The sequence below is a fragment of the Heterodontus francisci genome, chromosome 9 (assembly GCF_036365525.1).
Source record: "Heterodontus francisci isolate sHetFra1 chromosome 9, sHetFra1.hap1, whole genome shotgun sequence".
In the NCBI taxonomy this organism is placed as follows: Eukaryota; Metazoa; Chordata; class Chondrichthyes; order Heterodontiformes; family Heterodontidae; genus Heterodontus; species Heterodontus francisci.
This window is the reverse complement of record NC_090379.1, coordinates 110,596,001-110,622,331: the sequence shown is the minus strand read 5'-3', so window position 1 is coordinate 110,622,331 and position 26,331 is coordinate 110,596,001. Positions and strand designations below refer to the sequence as shown.

Genomic DNA, 26,331 nt, shown 5'->3' with positions numbered 1-26,331 from the left:
ATGTGGGGCACTCTTGACGAACAGGTTAGTATTTTTCAGCCCATCAATTTTGTATATAAACAGTTGAAGGTTTTTTCTAGACGACAGTTCTGAAGGTCCTTTTTCATTCAGCCAGGCTCGTACAAGTGGAACTTCAACTGATCCAGGCCAGAATCGCTCCAGTGATCAGAAAGGAAGCATCAGAAATCACGAGAAGTTCAAGGGAATATTGCAGAAGATGACGAGCTTCCAGCGCCAGGAGAATTCTGGTAACGCTGCCCCCTCGATTGAATGGCTCCTTCCAAACCCTAACATATGCGAGAAGCAGTTCACATTCTGCGGACACCTTTTAAACATCGCTCGATACTTCGGCGGCAACTTGGGGTTCTCTGCTTCTATCTGGGAATCTGTAAGTCAGTTGGCTTGATGCCAGCCTATTGATTGGACAGGAAAAACGATTCTGCCATGTGTCATATGTTAATAAGAATCATTTTTATTTTGTAAAGCAATCTTTCTGGGTGTTTGTAGGTTCCATTATTGCAAGGGATTTGTAATCTTTTGTGGTGGAGAGTTGGTTCCTGGGGTCATTCTAGACAATATATACAGGGGACGAGCTCTTGCTTATAACTTGCCTTGTGTCCTTGTTATATTCAAATGTCCGCACTACAGCTGATTCACTGCCTTCCACACTTAATCCCATTCTAATAACATACGAACAGGAGTAGGCTATTGAGCCAGTCGAGCATGTTCCACCATTCTATTGGATTACAGCAGATCCAATACCTTAACTCCATTTACTTCACTTTTCTCCATATCTCTTGATGCCCTAACAAAAAAATATACCAGCTCAGTGTTGAGAATTTCAACTGACCCAACGTCGATGGCCTTTTGGGGAAGAGTTACAGTTTTCCACTAGACTGTCTGTGAAAACAAATGTTTCCTGATTTCATACTTAACTGGTCTAGCTCAAATTTTAAGAACAAGCCCACCCCCACTATGTTTATATTTCGATATCAGCCACTGGTTTAACAAGGGGAAACCTGGCTGATTTTCCTTTCATTAGCCAAGGGGTGCTCAGGCAAAATATATCGCACCTGGTGCAACCACGGCTGAGATAATGTAATCCAGTACAGACCAAGAATAGAATCTATGACTTTCAAGGCCTTTGTGACAATATAAATGGATCTCCGCTTCAAGCATTATCCATCTATCTATCAAAACCACTATAATAATTACCATCCTAAAATACACTAATTCTCAGCCCCTCTATGTCCTTCCTAACTAGTGCCCGATAATACAACCTCGATTTTCCCCTCCAACATCTTTGAAGGTGTTGTCAGCTTCCAGCTCCAACCTATGCCAATACTTTCCACATAACCAAAATGGCCTTAACTAAAGTCACAAGTCACATTTTCTGTAACTATGGCTATGTCCATGATGCATTATGCTTCCTTGTCCTCCTAGACTTCACTGCAGACCTTCACATGATCAACTACACCATCTCACTGCAATGCACCTCCTCCATCATCCTCTGTCATGGGATTGTCCGCACTTGGTTCCACTCTTACCTATTCAATCATAGCAAGATAATTTCTAATCTCTTCCTATCTTCATTGCATAACTTCTGAAGTCCCCCAAATATCTATTCTGGCTCCCTCCACTTCCTCATCAAATATGTTGAGGAGCCGACAAGGTATAAAGCTATCTTAGATCTAGTATTGTGTAATGCAGCAGGGTTAATTAGCAATGTCATAGTAAAAGATCGATTGGGAAACAGTGATCATAATACCATTGAATTCCATGTTAAGTTTGAAAGTGACGTGCTCCAATCACAAGCAACAATCGTAAACTTAAGCAAAGGCAATTATGTAGGAATGAGGAGAGAACTGGCTGAGGTAAATTGGGTAAATGGACTAAAAGGTATGGCAGTAAATGAACAGTGGGAAACCTTTATAGAAACAATTCAAATTGTTCAACAAAAATAGATTCCATTGAAAAACAAAAACTCAGCAAGCAAGTGGCTCACTCAGAAAGTTAAGAATAATATTAGATTAAGAGAAGAGGCTTACCATGTTGCAAAAAAGAATAGCAAGTCTGAGGATTCAGAGTGTTTTAGGATTCATCAAAGGGCCCCCAGAAAGTTGATTATAAAAGGAAAAAATACAATATCAGAGTAAACTAGTCAGTAATATAAAAACAGATTGTAAGACCTCTTACAGGTATATCAAAAGGAAGAGAGTAGCTAAAGTAAACTTGGTCCCTTGGAAGCAAAGACAGGAGAAATTATCATGGGGAATGAGGAAATGGCAGAGGCATTGAACAGATATTTTGTGTCTGTCTTCACAGTAGAAGACACAAGTTCCTTACCAGAAATAGACAGTAACCTAGGGGATAAAAAGAGTGAAGAAATTAAGGAAATTCATATAAGCTGAGTAAAAGTATTGGAGAAATTTAGGGGACTAAACTCCAACAAATCCCTGGGATCTGATGGCCTACACCCGAGGGTTCTAAAAGAGATAGCTGCAGAAACAGTGAATGTGCTAGCTATGATTTCCCAAACTTCCTTAGATTTGGTAATGGTCCCATCAGATTGGAAGTTGGCAAATGTTACACTGCTTTTCAAGAAAAGAGGGAGAGAGAAAACCAGGAACTACAGGTCAGTTAGCCAAACATCAATCATTGGGAAAATTCTGGCATCTGTTATTAAGGAAGTCTTAACAATGAACTTAGAAAAGCATCGTGTGATTAGAAAAAAACATGTTTTTTACTAAAGGGAAATCCTGTTTGACAAATTTATTAGAGTTTTTTTGAGGATGTAACTACGAGGGTCGCTAAAGGGGAACCAGTAGACATAGTATACCTGGATTTCCAAAAGGCATTTGATAAGATGCCACACAAAAGGTTAATAGGCAAGATAAAGGCTCATGGAGTTGGGGGCAATATATTAGCATGGATAGATGATTGGTTAACAGACAGGAAGCATCAAATGGGCATAAACAGGGCATTTTCAAGTTGGCAGGCAGTAAATATTGGAGTGCCGCAAGGATTAGTGCTGGGGCCTCAGCTATTTACAATCTATATTAATGACTTAAATGAAGAAACAGAGAGTAATTTATCTAAGTTTGCTGATGATACAAAGGTGAACTGTGGGTAAAAGGTGAGGCTGCAAAGAGATATAGACAAGGTAAGTGAGTGGGCAACAAGATGGCAGATGGAGTATAATGTAGGGAAGTGTGAAGTTATTTACTTTCGTCATAAGAATAGAAAAGCAGAATATTTTTTAAAAGATGTGGAAGTATTGATATTCAAAGAGACTTGGGTGTGCTTGTACAAGGGATGTAGAAAGTTAACATGCAGGTACAGCAAGCAATTAGGAAGGCAAATGTCATGTTGGCCTTCATTGCAAGGGGATTGGCGTACAGAAATAAGAAAGTATTGCGACAATTGTACAGTGTTTTGGTGAAACCACACCTGGAGTACTATGCACAGTTTTGGTCTCCACATTTAAGAAAGGATATATTTGCATTGGAGTTGGTACACCAAAGTTTCAGTAGATTAGTCCTTGGGTTGAGGGGGTTGTCTATGATGAGGGAGAAGGAGTTCACTCAGAGAGTTGGAAACAGCGAGAGCGAAGCAGGGCATTAAGAGCCCGGGAGAGAGCAAGAGAGAGAGAGAGAGAGAGAGCAAGAGCAAGAGTTCACTCAGAGAGCAGGAAGCTGCAAGAGTGGAGTGGGACATAAAGAGCCTGTGAGAGAGAGAGAGAGAAAGTTCTCTTAGAGAGTGAGAAGCAGTGAGACTGAAGAAGGGCATAAGGAGCCTGGGAGAGAGAGCAAGAGACAGAGAGAGTGAGAGTTTCCTCAGACAGCATGAAACAACGAGACCAGAGCGGGGCTAGCTGTTGCTGCTGGGGCTACCACCAGTCTGCTGGCATTCAGAAAGAAAAATAGAAATGTGACATCAGAGGGGCCGGAATTTCACCTGCTGTAATTGGGTCAGTTCGGAGGCATCCAGGTGGTAAAATGACATCTGATGACGTTGGGTCAGTTCCTGGCCTCACCATGCACCGATGCCATTTTACAATCCAGGAAGTCGGGCGCGATCGAGATGCTGCTTGCCACCCAACCGCAAGTAATTTGAAAGTACTTAAAATAGTTGAGAACCCAACTTATGGGAAATTTACGTGGCTGTCTGATCTTATGGCCATAAATCAGGTCAGTGATCGAGTTGGGGACCGGCTGCTTTAAAAGGTCAGAAGGCAGGCAATCAGTAAGGGTGTTGGAGGTAAAATTTTTGGCGTTTCTTATCTGTGAGAGTTTTTGCTGATGTGTGATTCACTGCAGCTCAGAACCTATCTGTCCTGAGTCAGTGAGTGGACAGAAGTGGGTTCTGTGTGCCTGTCCTGACAGCTGGAGCTTGAGATTTAATCATTGAATCTGGTAACCAGTCCAACGATGGGAATTGTGCATTCTGGAGGCAGCAATTCAGAGGAGGAAGACCAAGTCCCAATCAGGGACTGAAGGACAGTTGGGCATGGGCGTGTGCAAGCAGCTGGTCAAGTGGCTCCCCATTATGTGGGAGGGAGAGCAGGCAGCAGAGTCGGGCGAGAGCGAACACATGTCAGAAGACGCACCTACCCAACAGGCAGAGTATACTGGCCGCATCGGAGCTACCTGCAGCTGTCGGAATGCCAGTACAGAAGAAGGCTGCATCTGTCACGTGAGACTGTGACATTTATTTGTGAGATGCTGGCAGCGGATGGAGCCTCAAACTGCCTCGGTAGCCATCTAATGCCGGTCGCTCTAAAGGTGACCTTCGCCCTTAACTTTTATGCATGTGGCTCTTTCCAGGCTTCGACGACAGACTTATGCGGAGTTTCCCGAGCAGCTGTGCACCACTGCATAAAGGTTGTGACTGATGAAATTGTTAGCACGTCTGAAAAATGCATTTGTTTCAAAATGGACAACACCAGCCAGCCTAAAAGATCAAGAAGACTCAGTGCAATAGCAGGGTTCCCAGTGGTTCAGGGTGTGATAGACTGTATGCATATGGCAATTAGATCACCAGCGGGTCATTTAGGGGCATTCATTAACCGAAAAGGCTTCCACTCATTGAACTTTCAGCTTGTATGCGATCATCAGAAGAGAATTATGCAGGTTTGTGCACGGCATCCAGGGAGTTGCCACGATGCATACATTCTCAGAAACTCCCAGGTGCCTGCTCTTTTCAGTCCCCCAGACAAACTGGAAGGTTGGATACTTGGCGACAGGGGTTGTCCTTTGAAGACATGGCTGATGACAACTGTGAGAATCCAAATGGGTTCTGCTGAGGAATGCTTTAATGAGAGCCATGCGGCCACCAGAGTGACAATCGAACAAACGATTGGCTTGCTCAAGATGAGATTCAGGTGTCTGGACCGCTCAGGTGGATCACTGCATTACGCGCCAGCACGGGGCTCCAGGATGATTGTCGTTTTGCTGCGCTTTGCATAACCTTGTGATGGAAAGGGGAGACGCCTTTGAGGAGGTTCAAGGTAACCGTGAGGCGTCATCAGATGAAGATGGAGATTCTGATGAGGACGATGGGCAACACCCACATGATGGCATTGCAGAGGAAGCAGAATGTCCTCTGGAATTAAGAGCAAGAGAGACCCGGAATGCCCTAATAGAGAGGCGTTTCTCTAGAGAGGATCACTCCATGCAAAGATATCACATTGTGACATGCAGTGAGCCATTGTGGGATTGCAAGAGGGGAAGGACACACTCATCCAAAGGAAGAAATGATCATATTAAAAACAACATCATGTCACGATGAACCCAACCCAAGTGTGTGACATCTCATATATAACCGCATGAGCAGCACAATGATGTCTGATGCAGCCTCATGGACGACATATGCAAAGTTAAATGTTCAAAGCACAAATTTATTTACAATGATCTAATGTCAAATTCAAATAAATAATCGGAAGGTAACCCAGTGAACCAGAAGTGATGTTACAGTGATTTCTTAAAACATTTGCGAGTGCTCTTACGTGTGGACGATTCCTCGCCACCAGACTCACCAGAGGCAGGTGACTGATCGGGCTGCCACCCTGCTCTTGATGACTTTCACGGTCGCCCTCTGCACCCTTGAACACCCTGGGAGTTTGCGGTTGACATATCACTAGCGGAGGGAGCAAGGGGCTGCATGATGCATCAGGAGCGCTCTGAGAGGAGCTTCCATGTGCTATCGGATGCTGCCCCTGTGCCCTCCTGAGGCTCGACTAGTCCTCAAAGCTGACCTCAGTGTGATGAACAGCTTCGACCTGCCGCATGCGCATCTGAGTTTGCACTCTGATGGCGTGAACCAGGGAGGCTACACTCTCCCTGAGATCACAGCTTCCAGTACTGGCCCCTCCACTGCAGCTGCCGATCTGTCAACGGAGGATGCCAGATGGACAAATGCCTGAGAGTTTGCAGCTGACATGCCCTGAATGGACATTTCCAGAATATGGGCTATGGCTCGCAGCATCTCTGGCAACTCCGCCAGATGCCCATGCACGGCATGTTGGACCTGCAACATCTTCCGATGAATGGATGTTCTCAGAGGTGCGTCATCAGCTTGTGTCTCTGCACTGGCTGGTCTGACGACTGTGCTGTGCCGGCAAGTTGCATCACTTCTGCGGAGACAGTAATCCCAACCGTGGTGGAAGTCTCTGTGCTGGCGCTTGGTGAGTGCGGTGATGTGACGGTGCACCCTCTGAGGCGATCTCCTCATCCTCAGAGGTGGACAGTTGAGCCCCCGAGACCCCTCCTGGCCACTGATGCGCTTCATCTGCAGGAAAAATTGGATTGATCAGTTTGATCACGTATTTAGGCACATGCCCCTTACTGCATTTTGATCTTTGTGTGAATCAACTTTTATTAGCACACTTTAGTGCATGAGACCATCACCACTTCAACTGCCCCCCAACGCTCCCCCCCCTCCTTACACCCTCCCATCACAGCATGGTTCACTCAGTCTGACAGCCAGGACCGCCAACCTAGCCATCTGCTATGGCGCGTCCTCCGTCCTCCCCTGCCAGCACCAAGGCATCCTCCTCCATACTGGTCAGGTATGACTGATTGGCCTGGCCACCACCGGTCCGCGACCTCTCTCGGGTATTGTGGGCCCTCTTCCTATTTCAACAAGCACACCTAGTTTAGATATATGATTTGGTCTCTCACACCCTCACCCGTTGGGTTTGTTGTTCCATTTCAGCGCGACTACAATGCAGTGCTCAAATTGAACACTATTGGATCACCATGCATCCCAGATCAGTCCATCCTGCAATACAATGCAGCAGGCAAGGACTGCTTATTGCTGGTATTCACCTTGCATCATTAGGATAGACTGACCCTTCCCTGACACATTCAGAATGACATTAATGAGGAGTCCCCCTTACCCGGGCAGAGTGAAGCGGCACTGGAGCCATGTCCTCCGTACCACACAGCTGCTGCTGACCTCCTCGGCTACCTCCAGCCAGGCCCTCTTGGTCACTTCTGCAAGCCTTCTTCGGCCATCGGCATTGAGTAATATGTCATGCCTCGCCTCCACTGCCTGGAGGAGACCTGCAGAGATTCCCCAAAGAATCTGAGGGCTGTGTTGAACCTTCTCCCCTCCATCACTCTGGATTTCTTCTGCAAATGTTTTCCCCTTTTCTGCCCCTGGGCACTGTCAGTCTGCCTTCACTTCTTGACTTTGCAGTCAGTTGGTCACCGCACAACTCCTCCTCCGATGTATTGCCCTGAGCGGCTGCCCCATTGTTATGGTCTTTGCCAAGGGATTGATTAAGAAGGGGAAAATAGAGTACGAGAGCAAGCTTGAGGGTAATAAAAACTGACAGTAAAAATTTCTACAGGTATGTGAAGAGAAAAAGATTGGTGAAGACAAATGTAGGTCCCTTACAGTCTGAAACAGCAGAATTTATTATGCGGAATAAAGAAATGGCGGACCAACTAAATGCATACTTTGGTTCTGTCTTCACAAAGGAGGACACAAATATCAAGAAAGCAAATGCACATGGGATACAAGGTAACTTGATAAGGTGGATTCAAAATTGACTTAGCTGTAGGAGACAGAGAGCGATGACAGACGGCTGTTTTAGTGACTGGAAGCCAATGTCCAGTGGCGTACCACAGGGATCTGTGCTGGGTCCCCTATTGTTTGTCATTTATATAAACGACATAGATGACTATGTGGGGGGTAGGATCAGTAAGTTCACGGATGACACGAAGATTGGCCGAGTGGTTAACAGTGAGGTGGAGTATCTTAGGTTACAGGAAGATATTGACGGGATGGTCAAATGGGCAGAAAAGTGGCAGATGGAATGTAATGCTGAAAAGTGTGAGGTGATACACTTTGGAAGGAGTAATGTGATGCGGAAGTATTCAATGAATGGCCTGACACTGGGAAGTTCCGAGGAACAAAGGTACCTTGGCGTGTTTGTCCATCGATCTCTGAAGGCAGAAGGGCAGGTTAATAGGGTGGTGAAAAAGGCATATGGGACACTTGCCTTTATCAATCGAGGCATAGATTACAAAAGCTGGGAGGTCATGTTGGAGTTGTATGGAACTTTGGTAAGGCCACAGCTGGAGTACTGTGTGCAATTCTGGTCACCACATTATAGGAAGGATGTGATTGCACTGGAGGGGGTGCAGAGGCGATTCACCAGGATGGTGCCTGGGATGGAACATTTAAGCTATGAAGAGAGGTTGGATAGGCTTGGGTTGTTTTCACTGGAGCAGAGAAGACTGAGGGGTGACCTGATCGAGGTGTACAATATTATGAGGGGCATGGACAGGGTGGATAGGGAGCAGATGTTCCCCTTAGTTGAAGGGTCAGTTACGAGGGGTCACAAGTTTAAGGTGAAGGGCGGGAGGTTTAAGGGGGATTTGAGGAAGAACTTTTTTTACCCAGAGGGTAGTGATGGTCTGGAATTCCCTGCCTGGGAGGGTGGTAGAGGCAGGTTGCCTCACATCCTTTAAAAAGTACCTGGATGAGCAGTTGGCACGTCATCACATTCAAGGCTATGGGCCAAGTGCTGGCAAATGGGATTAGATAGACAGGTCAGGTGTTTTAATGCATCGGTGCAGACTTGATGGGCCGAAGGGCCTCTTCTGCACTGTATTATTCTGTGATTCTGTGAAATATCATACCAGAAATGTTGGGGAACACAGGGCTTAGTGAGAGAGAGGAATTGAAGAAATCAGTACTACTAGAGAAATGGTGTTGGGGAAATTGATGGGTTTGAAGGCCGATAAATCCCCAGGTATGGGGATGGTATGCATCCCAGAGTACTTAAGGAAGTGGCCCTAGAAATAGTGGATGGTCATCTTCCACAATTCTATAGACTCTGGAACAATTCCTACAGATTGGAGGGTAGCTAATGTAACCCCACTATTTAAAAAGGGAGGTAGAGAGAAAGCAGGGAATTATAGACCAGTCAGCCTGACGTCGGTAGTGGGGAAAATTCTAGAGTCCATTATCAAAGATTTTATAGCAGAGCACTTGGAGAACAGTGGTAGAATCAGACTGAGTCAGCATGGATTTGCGAAAGAGAAATCATGCTTGACAAATCTACTAGAATTCTTCGAGGATGTAACTAGTAGAGTTAATGAGGGGGAGCCAGTGGATGTGGTTTATTTGGACTTTCAGAAGGCTTTCGACAAAGTCTCATATAAGGGATTAGGCACGTAAAATTAAAGTGCATGGAATTGGGGGTGGTGTATTGCGATGGATAGAAAATTAATTGGCGGACAGGAAATAAAGAGTAGGGATAAATGGGTCTTATCTGAGGAAGGATGTTCTTGCTATAGAGGGAGTGCAGCGAAGGTTTACCAGACTGATTCCTGGGATGGTGGGACTGACATATGAGGAGAGATTGAGTCGGTTAGGATTATATTCGCTGGAGTTCCGAAGAGTGAGGGGGGATGTCATAGAAACCTATAAAATTCTAACAGGACTTGACAGGGTAGATGCAGGAAGGATATTCCCAATGGTGGGGGACTCCAGAACCAGGGTTCATAGTCTAAGGATCGGGGTAAACCTTTCAGGACTGAGATGAGGAAAAATTTCTTCACCCAGAGAGTGGTGAGCCTGTGGAATTCGCTACCACAGAAAGCAATTGAGGCCAAAACATTGTATGTTTTCATAAATGAGTTAGATATAGCTCTTAGGTCAAAGGGATCAAAGGGTATGGGGCGAAAGCCAGAGCAAGTTACTGAGTTGGATGATCAGCCATGATCATAATGAATGGTGGAGCAGGCTCGAAGGGCCAAATGGCCTACTCCTGCTCCTATTTTCTATGTCTCTATGTTCCTATGTTTTAAAGGGCTGACATTGGTCCCACCCCCAAATCTTTGTAATGCTATCTGCCTTTCTAAAGGGCTGACATTGGCCCCGCCCCCAAATCCACTGCTTCAGCTGACGCGCGCGTCCTGTCGGATGCCGAATATGCCGAGGGGCTGCTAATTGGCTGCCCCGAGCATGATGCCGGTGGGTGGGCGGCGTGGAGCGGATTCGGTTTACTCGGCCGCATCTGACCCGTCTGCCCCAGAATTGCCAGGAGTCGAAAAATTCCAACCAGGGATGCAGGTGGGTGATTGGCTGGTGAGTACCTCCTAGTTATCTGAACCAAAAAATAAACTGGTCTGTCTTAGCTTTTTTATGGTGTTATGACCAACCGCTTCAGTGAAAACCCCCAATGAAAATATATAACTCTGATTGTGGTGGGAGAAACGCACTGTTAATTCAATCCTGTCCCTCCGCAGATCGCCTAACATATCAGTTTAAACTTTCCAAATTAAAGAAAGACCCAGCCAAATTATACCATCTATTCGCCTCACCAACCGCATTGGTTATTTTCTGCTAAGAAATTAATCTGGCTTGACATCAGAATTCTGAGAGTAATAAATAAGGTTTAAATAAACCAAGAGAGAGCTCTCATTTCCTTCAGTATATGCTGGTCCAGCTGTCTGTCTGTGCCTCTGAGTTAGAACAGTCTGTTTCCACTATAAGCCAGTTTAAAATTAAATTGTAATAATGTATCTCTCAATCTCTGGTCCTGAATGGCTGTATCCCAGGCAACCAGAATGCACTCTTTGACTCACATTTTCCAAATGGCTGTATCCCGTGGCAACAAAAATGCATTCTTTGTCTCAGTTTTTAGAGCTTGCCGCCTTAAAGCAATACTGCTCCCTTTCCAGCCTTAAAGTCGCACCTCATTTTTCCCAGAAAAAAACTACAGAATCATAACAATAGTAACGTTTATTACTACCAATAAGGTTTATTAAGTATTAATAAGGTTTATCAGCATTCATAAGATTTATTCACATTAGAACACATTATTCACATTAGTAAGATTTATTAATAGCCGTAAGGTTTATTAGTATTGGTAAAGGTTTATCAGCGGTAGCAAAGTTATTAACTAATAAAAAATGGAATGGCAGGGCTGCTCCAACCTCTAGAGTGCACATCCTGTGTTATGAGGCAACTCCAGGCTGCTTCTCATATCCTAGATAATGATATGTGCCGGAAGTGTCATTATTTATTCATTCATGGGATGTCAGCGTCGCTGGCTAGGCCGCATTTATTGCCCAACCCTAATTGCCCTTGAGAAGGTGGTGGTGAGCTGCCTTCTTGAACCGCTGCAGTCCATGTAGGGTAGGTACACCCACAGTACTGGTAGGAAGGGAGTTCCAGGATTTTGACACAGCAACAGTGAAGGAACGGTGATATAGTTCCAAATCAGTATAGTGTGAGGCTTGGAGGGGAACTTGCAGGTGACGGTGTTCCCATGCATCTATTGCTCTTGTTCTTCTAGGTGGTAGAGGTCGCGGGTTTGGAAGGTGCTGTCTAAGGAGGCTTGGTGAGTTGCTGCAGTGCATCTTGTAGATGGTACACACTGCTGCCACTGTGCATCAGCGGTGAAGGGAGTGAATGTTGAAGATAGTGGATGGGGTGTAGATCAAATGGGTTGATGGTGACTTGTCCTGGATGGTGACGAACTTCTTGAGTGTTGTTGGAGCTGCACCCATCCAGGCAAATGGAGAATGTTCCATCACATTCCTAACTTGTGCCTTGTAGATGGTAGACAGGCATTGGGGAGACAGGAGGTGAGTTACTCAACACAGGATTCATAACCTCTGACTTATTCTTGTAGCCACAGTGTTTATATAGCTACTGCAGATCAGTTTCTGTTCAACAGTAATCCCCAGGATGTTGATAGTGGGGGATTTAGCTATTTTAATGCCATTGAATGTCAGGGGAGATGCTTAGATTCTCTCTTGTTTGAGATAGTCATTGCCTGGCATTTGTGTAGCGTGAATGTCATTTGACACATATCAGCCCAAGCCTGGATATCGTTCAGGTCTTGCTGCATTTCTACATGGACGGCTTCAGTATCTGAGGAGTCGCAAATGGTGATGAACATTGTGCAATCATCAGCGAACATCCGCAATTCTGACCGTAAGATTGAAGGAAGGTCATTGCTGAAGCAGCAGAAGATGGTTGGGCCTAGGACACTACCCTAAAGAACTCCTGCAGTGAAGTCCTGGAGCTGAGATGATAGACCTCCAACAACCACAACCATCTTCCTTTGCACTAGGTAAGACTCCAACCAGCGGAGAGTTTTCCCCCTGACTCCCATTGACTTATTTTTCTAGGCTCCTTGATGCCATACTCGGTCAAATGCTGCCTTGATGTCAAGGGCAGTCACTCTCACCTCACCTCTTCAGTTCAGCTCTTTTGTCCATGTTTGAACCAAGGCTGCAATGAGGTCAGGAGCTGAGTGGCCCAGACGGAACCCAAACTGAGCATCACTGAGCAGGTTATTGCTAAGCAAGTGCCGCTTGATGGCACTGTTGATGATACCTTCCATCACTTTACAGTTGATCGAGAGTAGATTGATGGGGCAGTAATTGGCCAGGTTGGATTTGTCCTGCTTTTTGTGTGCAGGACATACCTGGGCAATTTTCCACATTGCCGGGTGGATGCCAGTTTTGTAGTTGTCCAGGAACAGCTTGGCTCAGGCCACAGCAAGTTCTGGAGCACAGGTCTTCAGGACTATTGCCGGAATATTGTCAGGGCCCATAGCCTTTGCAGTATCCAGTGCCTTCAGTCATTTCTTGATATCACGTGGAGTTAATCAAATTGGCTGAAGTCTGGCATCTGTGATGCTGAGGACTTCAAATGGAGGCTGAGATGGATCATCCCCTCGCCATTTCTGGCTGAAGATCGTTGCAAATGCTTCAGCCTTATCTTTTGCACTGATGTTCTGGACTCTCCCATCGCAGAGGATGGGGATATCTGTGGAGCCACCTCCTCCAGTTAGTTGTTTAATTGTTCACCACCGCTATTCATGACTGGATGTGGCAGTTCTGCAGGGCTTTGATCTTTTCTGTTGGTTGTGGGAACACTTAGCTCTGTCAATCGCAAGCTGTTTACATTGTTTGGCACACAAGTAGCCTGGCTTGTAGCTTCACCAGGTTGACACGTTATTTTGAGGGATATCTAGCGCTACTCCTGGCATGCCCTCCTGCACTCTTCATTGAACCACGGCTGATCACCTGGCTTGATGGTAATGATAGAGTGGGGATATGCCGGGCCATGAGGTTACAGATTGTGGTTTGATTACAATTCTGCTGCTACTGATGATCCACAGCGCCTCATGGATACCCAGTTTTGCATTGCTAGATCTGTTTGAAATCTATCCTATTTAGCATGGTCGTAGTGCCACACAACACAACGGAGGGTATCCTCAATGCGTCTTCACAAGGTCACTTCATAGGTCACTCCTATCACTAGTGTCATGGACAGATGCATCTGCGAGTGGCAGATTGGTGAGGATGAGGTCAAATATGTTTTTCCTTCTTGCTGGTTCCCTCACCACCTGCTGTAGACCTAGTCTAGCAGCTATGTCCTTTAGGACTTGGTCAGCAATTGTGCCATCCAGCCGCTCTTGGTGATGGACATTGAAGTCCCCCACCCAGAGTACATTCTGCACCCTTGCCACCCTCAATACTATCTCCCAGTGGTAATCAACATGGAGGAATACTGATTCATCAGCTCAGGGAGGGGCAGTAGGTGGTACTCGGCAAGAAGTTTACTTGCCCATGTTTGACCTGATGCCAAGAGATTTCATGGGGTCTGGAGTCAATGTTGAGGACTCCCAGGGCATCTCCCTCCTGACTGTATACCAGTGTGCCACCACCTCTGCTGGGTCTGTCCTGCCGGTGGGACAGGACATACCCAGACATGGTGATGCCAGTGTCTGTGACATTGTCTGTAATGTATGATTCCATGAATATGCTTGACTAGTCTGTGGGACAGCTCTCCCAACTTTGGCACATACCCCCAGATGTTAGTAAGGAGGACTTTGCTGGGTCAACAGAGTTGGGTTTGCCATTGTCATTTCCAGTGCCCAGGTGGTCCAGCTGGTTTCATTCCTCATTGGCTTTGTAGTGGTTTTGATACTTGCTGGGCCCTTCAAGAGTCAACCACATTGCTGTGGGTCTGGACTCACATATAGGCCAGACCAGGTAAGGACAACAGATTTCCTTCCCTAAAGAACATTAGTGAACCAGATGGATTTTTATGACAATCAACACTGGTTTCATGGCCATCATTAGACTAGTTTTTAATTCCAGATGTATTAATTGAATTCAAACTCCACCTTCTGCCATGGTGGGATCCGAACCTATGTCCCCAGAGCAATCCCCTGGGTCTCTGGGTTACTAGTCCAGTAACAATACCACTACACCACCGTCTCCTTGAGCACTGGGTTTTGGAACTTGAGCAGCATCTGGGGACGCTGTGGTGCATCTGCGAGAATGAGAGCTCCATGGATAGCACGTCTACCCCGCAGCTGAAGAGTATGCAGGGGGAGAGGGAATGGGTAACCACCAGAAGAAACAGGCAGGCAGTGCAGGAGATCACTAACTGCGTCTCACTCTCTGACAGGTAATCAATTCTGAATACTGAGGAAGATGATGGTTTATCTGGAGATGCAAACAGAGCCAAGGCCATGGCACCATGGGTGGCTCAGCTGCACGGGGGGCACAAGGAAGGCTGGAAGAGCAATAGTGATAGGAGATTTAGTAGTCAGGGAAACAGACAGGCTGACATGAATCCAGGATGGTGTGTTGCCTGCCTGGTGCCAGGGTCAAGGATGTCACTGAGCGGCTGCAGAGCATTCTGAGTGGGGACCAGCAGTCGTGGCCCACATTGGTACCAACGAAATAAGTAGAAAGAGAGATGTGGTCTTGCAGAAAGAGTTCAGTGAGCTAGGTAAGAAATTAACAAGCATGACCTCAAAAGTAATAATCTCCAGATTACTCCCAGTGCTATGTGCAAGTGAGTACAGGAATAGAAGAATAAGACAGAGAAATGCATGGCTGAAAAGTTGGTGCAGGAGGTAGGGTTTTAGATTCTTGGGATATTGGGACCGGCTCTGGGTGAAATGGGACCAGTGCAGGCCGGGTTGCACCTGAACAGAGCCGGAACTGAGTTCTTTGTGGGACATTTTTCTCGTGCAGTTGGGGAAGGTTTAAACTAGTATGGCAGGGCAACGGGGACCTAAGGGTAGACTCAGTTGAGACAAAATCAGAAATGAAAATGGAAAGGAGAAAATTAATGGATGAGTCTGGAGGCAGAGGAAACTAGAAAATAAAAATAAAAAGTTTGGCAGTGCTTAAGGGTATCTACTTCAATGCAAGGAGTATAGCAAATGAAGCAGATGAGCTGAGGGCACAGATAGACCTGTGGCAGTATGATATCACAGCTATTACACAAATATGGCTCAAGGAGGGACGGGAATGGCAACTCCTTTTTGGCCAGTATGTAGCAAGTCCAACAAGAGAGGGTGCAGTTTTAGACTTAGTTTTAGGAAATGGGGATAGGCAGGTTGAAGGAGAGGCGGTGGGAGAGCATTTTGGTGATAGTGATCATAATTCAGTCAGTCTTAACATAATTATGGAAAAGGACAAGGACAGAACAGGAGTTAGAGTTCTCAATTGGGGCAAGGCCAATCTTCCTAAGCTGAGGAGTGATTTAGCAAATGTGGACTGGAAACAACTACTTGAAAGGGCAGTAGAGGCAGATACCTTCAACTCATTTAAAAGTTGTCTGGATATGCATATCAAGTGCCGTAACCTGCAGGGCTACAAACCAAATGCTAGCTCGTTTTTTGGCCGGGGCAGACACGATGGGCCAAGTAGCCTCTTTCTGTGCCATAAACTTTTTATGATTCTATGAGAGGCTAAGTAAATTGATCCTGTCTTGTCCGGAGTTCAGAAGAATGAGAGGTGATATCATTGAAACATGTAAGATTCTAAAGGGGCTGGATGGGGTAGACATTGAGGGTTGGATTTTGTTCCCAGCCCAATGTCAGGCTCTGTGGAGGCGGCCGGAAAATCAGAGCAGCAATGGCCTGCCATGGAACCCAATGCCAGGATTGCTGGGCCCGATCTTCCCTGCGATGGGGAAGCTCTGTGGCGGGCCCTCCATCGCTCTGTGACGGGACCCGACTTTACATTTAAATTACCTGTTGGCATGAATTAAAATGAAAACCGGAGCGATCTTACCTGCAGCTCCAGATCTTCAGTGTGACGTGCGGCACTTTGAGCCCTCACTTTCCCATCCAGGGAAAGCTGACACCACCAAGGTGGGGAGGAGGGGACTCTGCATTTGTTGTGTAGTGGGGGCGGGGGTGGGGGGGGGAGGGGGCGGGGGGTGTAAGGGAGAAAGGGGAAACTCTACATTTGTTGTTGGGGGGGAAGGGGTCAACTCTGCATTGGTAGTGTTGTGGGGGTTGGACGGGGGTAACTCTGCAGTTTATTCACACCCCTTTACAAATGGCGCCAGCACCTGCACAGAAACAGTTGATGCCGTTCACAGCGGCACCAAGGCCGCCCCCACCACGTGAATGTCGGGGGGGGGCGCGGCTGCCCTGCATATAATAATGAGCCACTGGGCTCAAGATCGCAGCGGCATGGCGGTGCGCGGCTCGTGCGTGTCAGCACGCCATTTTATATGCCCACCTCCGCTCCAGGCAGCGTGACCACACGATTCAGCCCTGAGAGATTAATTCTGCTAGTCGAGGAACCTAAAACACGGGACACAGTCTCAGAATAAGGGGCTGATCATTTAGGACTGAGATGAGGAGAAATTACTTCACTCAAAGGGTTGTGAATCTTTGGAATTCTCTACCCCAGAGGGTTGTGGATGCTCCATCGTTGAATACATTTAAGGCTGGGATAGACAGATTTTTGGTCTGTTATGGAATGAAGGGATATGGCAAGTGGGTGGGAAAGTGGAGTTGAATTCTAAGATCAGCCATGATCATTTTGAATGTGGAGTCAGCTCGATGGGCCATATGGTCTACTCCTGCTCCTAGTTCTTGGGTTCCTGTGTATCTACATGCATTGGCAACATCATCCTCAGACACAAGGGAATATTTCCTTGGGTCTGCACCACGGGCACTGATTCATTGGGTGCAGTGATTCCTGGGGAATTGGGCAGATCAGAGTACATGCATAAATCGAATTAATGGATGAAAATTAGCTTGGTTTTTCTGACTTGCCAGAATGTCCATTATTCACTCTACAAAGGTGATCCAGGCTGTTTGGGTACAGTCTCCAATAATCTCTCCTATGATGTCAGCTTCCACATGTGCACAGATGGCAGACAGCTCTACTTCTCCACCAACTCTGTCAAATGCCTCTGTGATATCAGAATGATTGTCAAAAAGTCTTAGCTTGCCTTACAAAACATTGGGAAGACTAAAGTCATTGTCATTGGTCCGCCATAAATTCTACTCCCTCCCCGCTGTCTTCAGCTCCCTTCCTGGCCACTGTCCCAGGCTGAACCAGCCAGTTCACAACCATGGCATCCTCAAGCTGAGTTTCTGCCCTCATCTTCTCCATCATAAAGACTGCTTAGTCGCACCTCATAAAACATCACCCTTCTCCCATCCTACATGCCTTTCTCATCTTCAGGCTCTATTACTTCAATCCTTTCCTTGCAGGGCCTCCCATTCTCCAGAAATCCAAGCTCATCTAAAACTCTGCTGCTCATATAACTTTTTCATCCAGCAACCCATCTTCACTCATCTACATTGACTGCAAACGATCACCAACTGCATCCCCTCCCAACCCTAACACATCTCCCACACGCCACCACCACCATAGGCTTAAAGTTAAACTCCTGGTCCTTTTGTTTAAATCCCATAATCAAAGCACCCCTTCCAAGACACCAGCCCTATAAACCACCCTATAAACTCGCTGACCTTCTTGTGCATTGCTCCCTACCTTGAGTCCAGCACTGCCGATGGTGATTTCAATCAACTTGATCCCATATTGCTTTGAATCCACTGGGAAGTGCTATTTTAACAGGGTATCAACAGCTCCCAAGCCAATCTTCTTTCCTATCTGCAAGGAGATGTCCATACCCATATCCCACCTCCCTCCATGCTTGGCCTCACTGACTGTTACTATAACGGTTTGCACCATTTTTTACAATTAATTTATTCTAATGTGAGTGTCTGACTTGTTTTCCAGGCTATTGTGCTTTGCCAGTACTTTGAGCAGGAGAAGATCAATTTTTCTGGCAGGAAGGTGATTGAATTGGGGTCTGGCACTGGAATTGTGGGGATTCTAGCTGTTCTGCTGGGTGAGTTAAAGGGTGACTGTGAACTTATGTTGTTAATGTAAACAGTAACATGGGCAATGATGAAGAAAGTATATAATATATGTTTATAAAATACCATATACACACACAAAAACAAGCACATATATTATTCTATTTCTATATTATATACACATAGGCTTGACTGATGAATGCCGTGACTGAAAACGCCAGGTTTGCTTGTTTTGAAAGTTATTCAGTCTACTTATGCTAAATATTCACTTTGTCAGCTGGCCATGTAAAGAGGTGTTTTCACTGAGGGACAGTCATCCCTATTCAAGTAAAATCAGTATAGTATAAATTTACTCCAGTGTAAAAAAAATCTGCCTTTTGGTATCTTCGCACTCAACATCACACTCAGTGGTTACAGTCAACGTCCCACTCAGTATCACAGTCAGCGTCACAGTTCGTATCACAAACGCTAAGTGTCATGCTCAGTGTCACAGTCAGCATCACCTCAGAGGCCATGAGGGTGGAGAAGATCCACAAGAAATGGAAAACATTAGAATCCCATCTCAACTAAGAATTTATGAAAATTGGCAGTCAGAAAATGATTCTCAGTCCAACAAACCTGCTCCAACCAGAGGGTTCACATGATTATTCTGTCATGGAGTTACCCACCCCACTAACTCCCACATACATAGATAAATGTATTTGTGCACACAGTTAAAATTTAGGGGTGTCAAGGTCAATTAACCCTTTAACCCCTTCACTCGCAAGTTCTGAAATTATTCGAAGTGATACCCTTATTGGTGACAGTAGTTATATTTGGTTATATTCTATTCAATAAGACTTGACAGATGCTAATGTCTGAGAAATAGTATCAAAGTGTAACAGCATTACCATCAGCCCTGAGTAGCAGCATGATTCCCATGTGACTACACCCAATGGTCATGCCCCAGGCACTGTCGCATCAGTCAATGTGACACATACACATGTGGTCCCTCTGCCAGCCTATCCTTCCACGAGGATTTATCTGTAGGATGGTCCCAAACCTCTGACCAATTACACATACACCTAAGTGCTTGCTGCACCCTTTCTTTTACCTTCGTCATACAGCAAAGCATATGGAGACCAATTTAACTCAATCATTGTCTTGCTATGGTTTTAGCAGACCAATTACCAGAGGTGTTTTCTGCCTGGCCTTGCCATGTCATAGTCTCATGATCTCTGGCTTCAACTGTTTTCCATGCTCGGACTTCCTAACAGCTTGTAAACATTCCAATAACAAGCTTGACTATAGCAAGGAAAACATGGTGTCCTTGGTACCAAGCTATCTTGTTTCAGATTCAAGGCACTATTGTCTTCTTTGTCCTCTATCTGGGCCTCTGGAATTCTGCTAATCTTCTTGTTTTCACACAGCAGGCTGCCTATTTTCACACTTTGCTTTAATTCCGGACAAATGTGAGGTAATGCATTTTGGAAGGTCTAATGCAGGTGGGAAGTATACAGTAAATGGCAGAACCCTTAGAAGTATTGACAGGCAGAGAGATCTGGGTGTACAGGTCCACAGGTCACTGAAAGTGGCAACGCAGGTGGATAAGGTAGTCAAGAAGGCATACGGCATGCTTGCCTTCATCAGTCGGGACATAGAGTATACAAATTGGCAAGTCATGCTGCAGCTGTACAGAACTTAGTCTGGCCACACTTAGAATATTGTGTGCCATTCTGGTCGCCACACTACCAGAAGGACGTGGAGGCTTTGGAGAGGGTACAGAAGAGGTTAACCAGGATGTTGCCTGGTCTGGAGGGCATTAGCTATGAGGAGAGGTTGGATAAACATGGATTGTTTTCACTGGAATGACGGAGGTGGAGGGGCGACATGATAGAGGTTTACAAAGTTATGAGTGGCATGGACAGAGTGGATAGTCAGAAGTTTTTTCCCAGGGTGGAAGAGTCAGTTACTAGGGGACATAGGTTTAAGGTGCGAGGGGCAAAGTTTAGAGTGGATGTGCGACGCAAGTTCTTTACACAGAGGGTGGTGAGTGCCTGGAACCTGCTGCCGGGGGAGGTGGTGGAAGCAGGTACGATAGCGATGTTTAAGAGGCGTCTTGACAAATACATGAATAGGATGGGAATAGAGGGATACGGTCCCCGGAAGTGCAGAAGGTTTTAGTCTAGGCAGGCATCCAGATCGGCGCAGGCTTGGAGGACCGAATGGCCTGTTCAGTGCTGTACTGTTCTTTGTTCTTTGTCCTGCTGGAGTTTTACCTTTTGACCATTTGGTTCCTTTTAATACATTTGGGGTCAATGGGGAGGCGGTGGTGTAGTGGTATTGTCACCGGGCTAGTAACCCAGAGACCCAGGGTATTCCCCTGGGGACATGGGTTTGAATGGCAGAAGGTGGAATTTGAATTCAATTAATATATTAAAAAAATATGGAATTTAAAAAAAAAGCTAGTGTAATGATGGCCATGAAACCATCGTCAATTATCGCAAAAAAACATCTGGTTCACTGAAATGTCCTTCAGGGAAGGAAATCTGCTTTCCTGACCTGGTCTGGCCTACTTGTGACTCCAGACCCACAGCAATGTAGTTCACTCTTAAAATGCCCTCTGAAATGGCCTAACAAGGAACTCAGTTGTACCTAACCGCTAAAAAGTCAATAAGGAATGAAACCGGACGGACCACCTGGCATCGACCTAGACACCGGAATCAACAACAGCAAACCCAGCCCTGTCGACCCTGCAAAGTCCTCCTTACTAAAATCTGGGGGCTTGTGCCAAAGTTGGGAGAGTTGTCCCACAGACTATTCAAGCAACAGCCTGACATAGTCATCCTCACCGAATCATAGCTTGCAGGCAATGTCCCAGGCACCTCAATCACCAACCCACCAGCAGAAGTGGCACAGTGGTATACAGGCGGGAAGGAGTTGCCCTAGGAGTCCTCAACATCTGCTCTGGACCCCATGAAGTCTCATGGCATCAGGTCAAACATGGGCAAGGAAGCCTCCTGCTAATTACCATCGACAGCCCCCGCTCAGCTGATGAATCAGTATGCCTCCATGTTGAACACCACTTGGAAGAAGCACTGAGGGTGGCAAGGGCATAGAATGTACTCTGGGTGGGGGACTTCAATGTCCATCACCAAGAGTGGCTCGGTAGCACCAGCTGGCCGATTCCTAAAGGACATAGCTGCTCGACTGGGTCTGCGGCAGGTGGTGAGGGAACCAACAAGAGTGAAAAACATATTTAACCTCATCCTCACCAATCTCCCTGCCGTAGATGCATCTGTCCATGACGGTATTGGGAGGAGTGACCATCGCACAGTCCCAGTGGAGACAACGTCCCATCTTCACATTGAGGATACCTTCTATTGTGTTGTGTGGCACTACCACCGTGCTAAATGGAATAGATTTGGAACTGATCTGGCAACTCAAAACTGAGCATCCATGAGGTGCTGTGGACCATCAGCAGCAGCAGCAGCAGAATTGTACTCAACCTGTAACCTCATGGCCCGTCATATCCCCCACTGTACCATTAAGCCAGGGGATCAACCCTAGTTCAATGAAGAGTGCAGGAGGGCATACCAGGAGCAGAAACAAGCATGCCTGAAAATGAGGTGTCAACCTGGTGAAGCTACAACCCAGGACTACTTGCATGCCAAACAGCGTAAGCAGCATGCGATAGACAGAGATAAGCAATCCCACAACCAACGAATAAGATCTAAGCTCTGCAGTCCTGCCACATCCAGTCGTGAATGGTGGTGGACAATTAAACAACTAACAGGAGGAGACGGCTCCACAAATATCCCCATCCTCAATGATGGGGGAGCCCAGCACATCAGTGCAAAAGATGAGGCTGAAGCATTTGCAACAATCTTCAGCCAAAAATGCCGAGTGAATGATCCATCTCGGCCTCCTCCTGAGGTCCCTAGCATGACAGATGCCAGTCTTCAGCCACGTGATATCAAGAAACGACTGAAGGCACTGGATACTGCAAAAGCTATGGGCCCTGACAACATTTGACAATAATACTGAAGACCTGTGCTCCAGAACTTGCCGCGCCCCTAGCCAGGTTGTTCCAGTACAGCTACAAAACTGGCATCTATCCGGCAATGTGGAAAATTGCCCAGCTATGTCCTGTACACAAAAATCAAGACAAATCCCACCCAGCCAATTACCGTCCCATCAGTCTACTCTTGATCATCAGTTAAGTGATGAAAGGTGTCATTGACGGTGCTTTCAAGCGGCACTTGCTTAGCAATAACCTGCTCAGTGACGTCAGTTTGGGTTCTGCCAGGGCCACTCAGCTCCTGACCTCATTACAGCCTTGCTTCAAACATGGACAAAAGAGCTGAATTCAAGAGGTGAGGTGACAGTGACTGCGCTTGACCGAGTATGGCATCAAGGAGCCCTTGCAAAACTGGAGTCAATGGGAATCGGGGGAAAACTCTCCTCTGGTTGGAATCGTACCAAGGGCAAAGGAAGATGGCTGTGTTTGTTGGAGGTCAATCATCTCAACTTAAGGACATCACTGCAGGAGTTCCTCAGGGTAGTGTCCTGGGCCCAACCATCTTCAGCTGCTTCATCAATGTCCTTCCTTCAATCATAAGGTCAGAAGTAGGGATGTCCGCTGATGATTTTACAATGTTCAGCACCATTCGCGACTCCACAGATACTGAAGCAGTCCATCTAAAAATGCAGCAAGACCTGGACAATATCCAGCCTTGGGCTGATAAGTGGCAAGTAACATTCACGCCACACAAGTGCCAGGCAATGACCATCTCCAAAAAGGGAGAAGCTAGTCATCTACCCTTGACATTCAGTGGCATTACGATCGCTGAATCCCCCACTATCAACATCCTGGGGGTTACCATTCACCAGAAACTGAACTGGACTAGCCATATAAATACCGTAGCTACAAGAGCAGGCCAGAGCCTAGGAATGCTGCGGCGAGTAACTCATCTCCTGCCTCCCCCAATCCTGTCCACCATCTACAAGGCACAAGTCAGGAGTGTGATGGAATACTCTCCACTTGTCTGGATGGGTGCAGCTCCAACAACACAAAAGAAGCTCAACACCATCCAGGATAAAGCAGCCTGCTTGATTGTCACCCCGTCCACAAACATTCAGTCCCCCTACCACTGACGCACAGTGACAGTAGTGTGTAACAACTACAAGATGCACTGCAGCAATGCACCAAGGCTCCTTAGGCAGTACCTTCCAAACCCATGAACTTTACCACCGAGAACAACAAGAGCAGCCCACACCTGCAAGTTCCCCTCAAAGCCACATGCCATGACTTGGAACTGAGCTTGTCTTTAAAGTACCCATGTGCTCAAATGTATTCTCTAGAATTCAGCATTTTGTTGTGTTAAACTGCAGATAGTGACAATAATTCAAATATTCACACTATGATTAGTTTTAGGAACTTGATGCTGGTCCATTAAGACTCTTGTGATCAAATTCCATTAGCTTGCTGTTGCATTCAAAGAACATAGAAAACAATTTACTTAAGTACTAATATTCTGTCCCCAGCTGTCCTCGTCACACTATTTTTAAATTAGTTGCAGTATAGTATTACTGCAGAAGTTATTAATATCTACTGGGAGAACATTGCTGTAAAGCTGGATTCAAGCAGGAGCCAAAAACATTTAAACTGTTCAAAGCTCCGCTTTGCATGCAAGGGGTCAGCTCAAAGCAATGTCTTTCACAAAGAAAAGGAGCTTGTATTCTCACACCGGCAGCCAGTGATTTACTTTAAGCATAGTAACTGTTGTTATGTAGGGAAATGCTGCAGCCTGTGTGTGTAATATATATGTGTGTGTATGTCTGTCTGTATGTGTGTATGTATGCATATATATGTGTGTGTATATATGTAGGTTATGTTTGTGGTTGTGTGTGTGCATATGTCTCTGTATATATGTGTAAGTACATAAATGTGTATATATCTGTGTGCATGTGTTGTCAGAATCCTTGGAAATCTCTCCATCGGGTTTTCTTGCTAATTAATGAGAACTAATTTAAATACTACTGACTGTACATTTCATTGCATTGTATGTGACTTCACAATCTTCTGTCTTTTTAAATGATTTTCAGAACATTGTAAATTAGTGTTTTCACTAGTTGTGATATGTTAATATTTATACTGAGCTATATTTTAACCCTGCTTGTGATATGCGCTGGTTAGAAGCGGCTGAGAGGTGACTTGATGGGAAATTGTGGTTTGGGCCTTTTTTAAAAATTTCGTTTCAGGGGATGTAGGCGTCACTGGCCAGGCTAGCATTGATTGCCCATTCCGAATTGCCCATGAGAAGGTGGTGGTGAGCTGCCTTCTTGAACTGCTATAATACATTTGAACGCCTGGGTACCTTAAGGACAAGCTCAAGAACAGATTCCTTCCTGATTCATTTTGCCCTGCATTTTTGAATTGAGTAATTAGAGACACCAAAACTAAAATATCCTGTAGTTTTAAGGGCCTTTGTGGCATTAATCACTGCAGACAATGTGCACTGCAGTGATGCTCTGGGGCAAACCACATTGTGGCAGTAACTGAATGCTGCCATTCAGAAGATAATTTCTGTCAGATTTATTTTGAAGGTTTTCAATAGCAGAAAGCCAGTAATACAGTACAATAGCACTAGCTTGATCCTTTGACCAGGATCTTTTCTGCACTGGCGAGAATTATAAAATAGACACTCACTTCACAGAAGGAGGATATAATGACTGTACTGGCTCTTCAAATGACTATCCAGTCAATCCAATTCTCCTGCTCTTTCCTCATGGCTCTCCATTTTTTTTTTTCCATTTCAAGTATATATTCAAAATTGTGTGAAGCATTGTCTCAACACAATGTCCTGAAGTTAAATGGATGTTTACTGGGTGTTCATTTATGACCAGAACGATAATCCACAACTAAGTGTTGTAGAATGGTTGACTTTTGCCACACAAAAAATAGCTTTTGTTTGGATAAATCATATTCTACTTGGTTCAGATCAAAGCTGGGATTTAGCCATCCTCCATGGCGAAGATGCGATTGATTTCAGCACATTTGAGCGATACTGAGATTGGAGTGCCTGCCTGGTGCAGACTGTATGGCTCAGAAACCAACCCCATATGCCTGTCAGGTGGTATCGACTTACAATGCCACACTCCTCTGTGGAAGATTATACCCTTTATTGCCTCTGTGACCATAGTGGAGCATTACGTTTGTAATCAACTTGTAAGATAAATGGCAATTGGTAATATCTTTTTCATTCTTTTTGACAGGTGGAGATGTTACTATGACAGACCAAGAGAATGTGTTGAGTCAAATAGAACACAATGTCTCCACCAATATCCCCTCTGCCGCTAGACATCGTTCAAAGGTCTGTGCCCTTTCCTGGGGTAAGGACCACATAAAGTTTCCTACTGACTATGACTTCATCCTGGGTTCGGATATTGTGTATACCTCTCTCGCCTACCCCTTGCTGTTAAAGACTCTGCTACACCTGTCCGATGAACCAACCATCATTTATCTCGCTTCGAAATTACGAAAAGGGAACCAGTCTATCACCTTCCACGAGAAGCTTTTACCTCAGCATTTTAACTGCCAACTTGTTCACAGAGTCGAGGATAAAGATATCAATGTATACAAAATTATCAAATTGAATTCAACGACCAGAGATGATCTGCTGATGTATTATCGTACAGGACAGGAGGAGGCCATTTGA

General features: G+C 45.7%; 1 protein-coding gene across 1 annotated transcript; it reads left to right on the top strand.

Annotated features, from left to right (window-relative positions):
- LOC137373390 (EEF1A lysine methyltransferase 3-like) lies at positions 1–26,331 on the top strand. The gene is made up of 4 exons (XM_068038206.1): positions 1–24; positions 116–388; positions 18,552–18,663; positions 25,889–26,331. The coding sequence occupies exons 1-4, from the start codon at positions 1–3 to the stop codon at positions 26,329–26,331; spliced, it is 852 nt and encodes a 283-aa protein (XP_067894307.1).

What these genes read in the sequence shown, in the direction of transcription:
- LOC137373390 (XM_068038206.1), top strand. Translation starts at nt 1, where the DNA reads ATGTGGGGCACTCTTGACGAACAG. An exon ending in GGGGCACTCTTGACGAACAG is followed by an intron (nt 25 to 115) that starts GTTAGTATTTTT and finishes TCATTCAGCCAG; the next exon opens with GCTCGTACAAGTGGAACTTC. An exon ending in GATTCTAGCTGTTCTGCTGG is followed by an intron (nt 18,664 to 25,888) that starts GTGAGTTAAAGG and finishes TCTTTTTGACAG; the next exon opens with GTGGAGATGTTACTATGACA.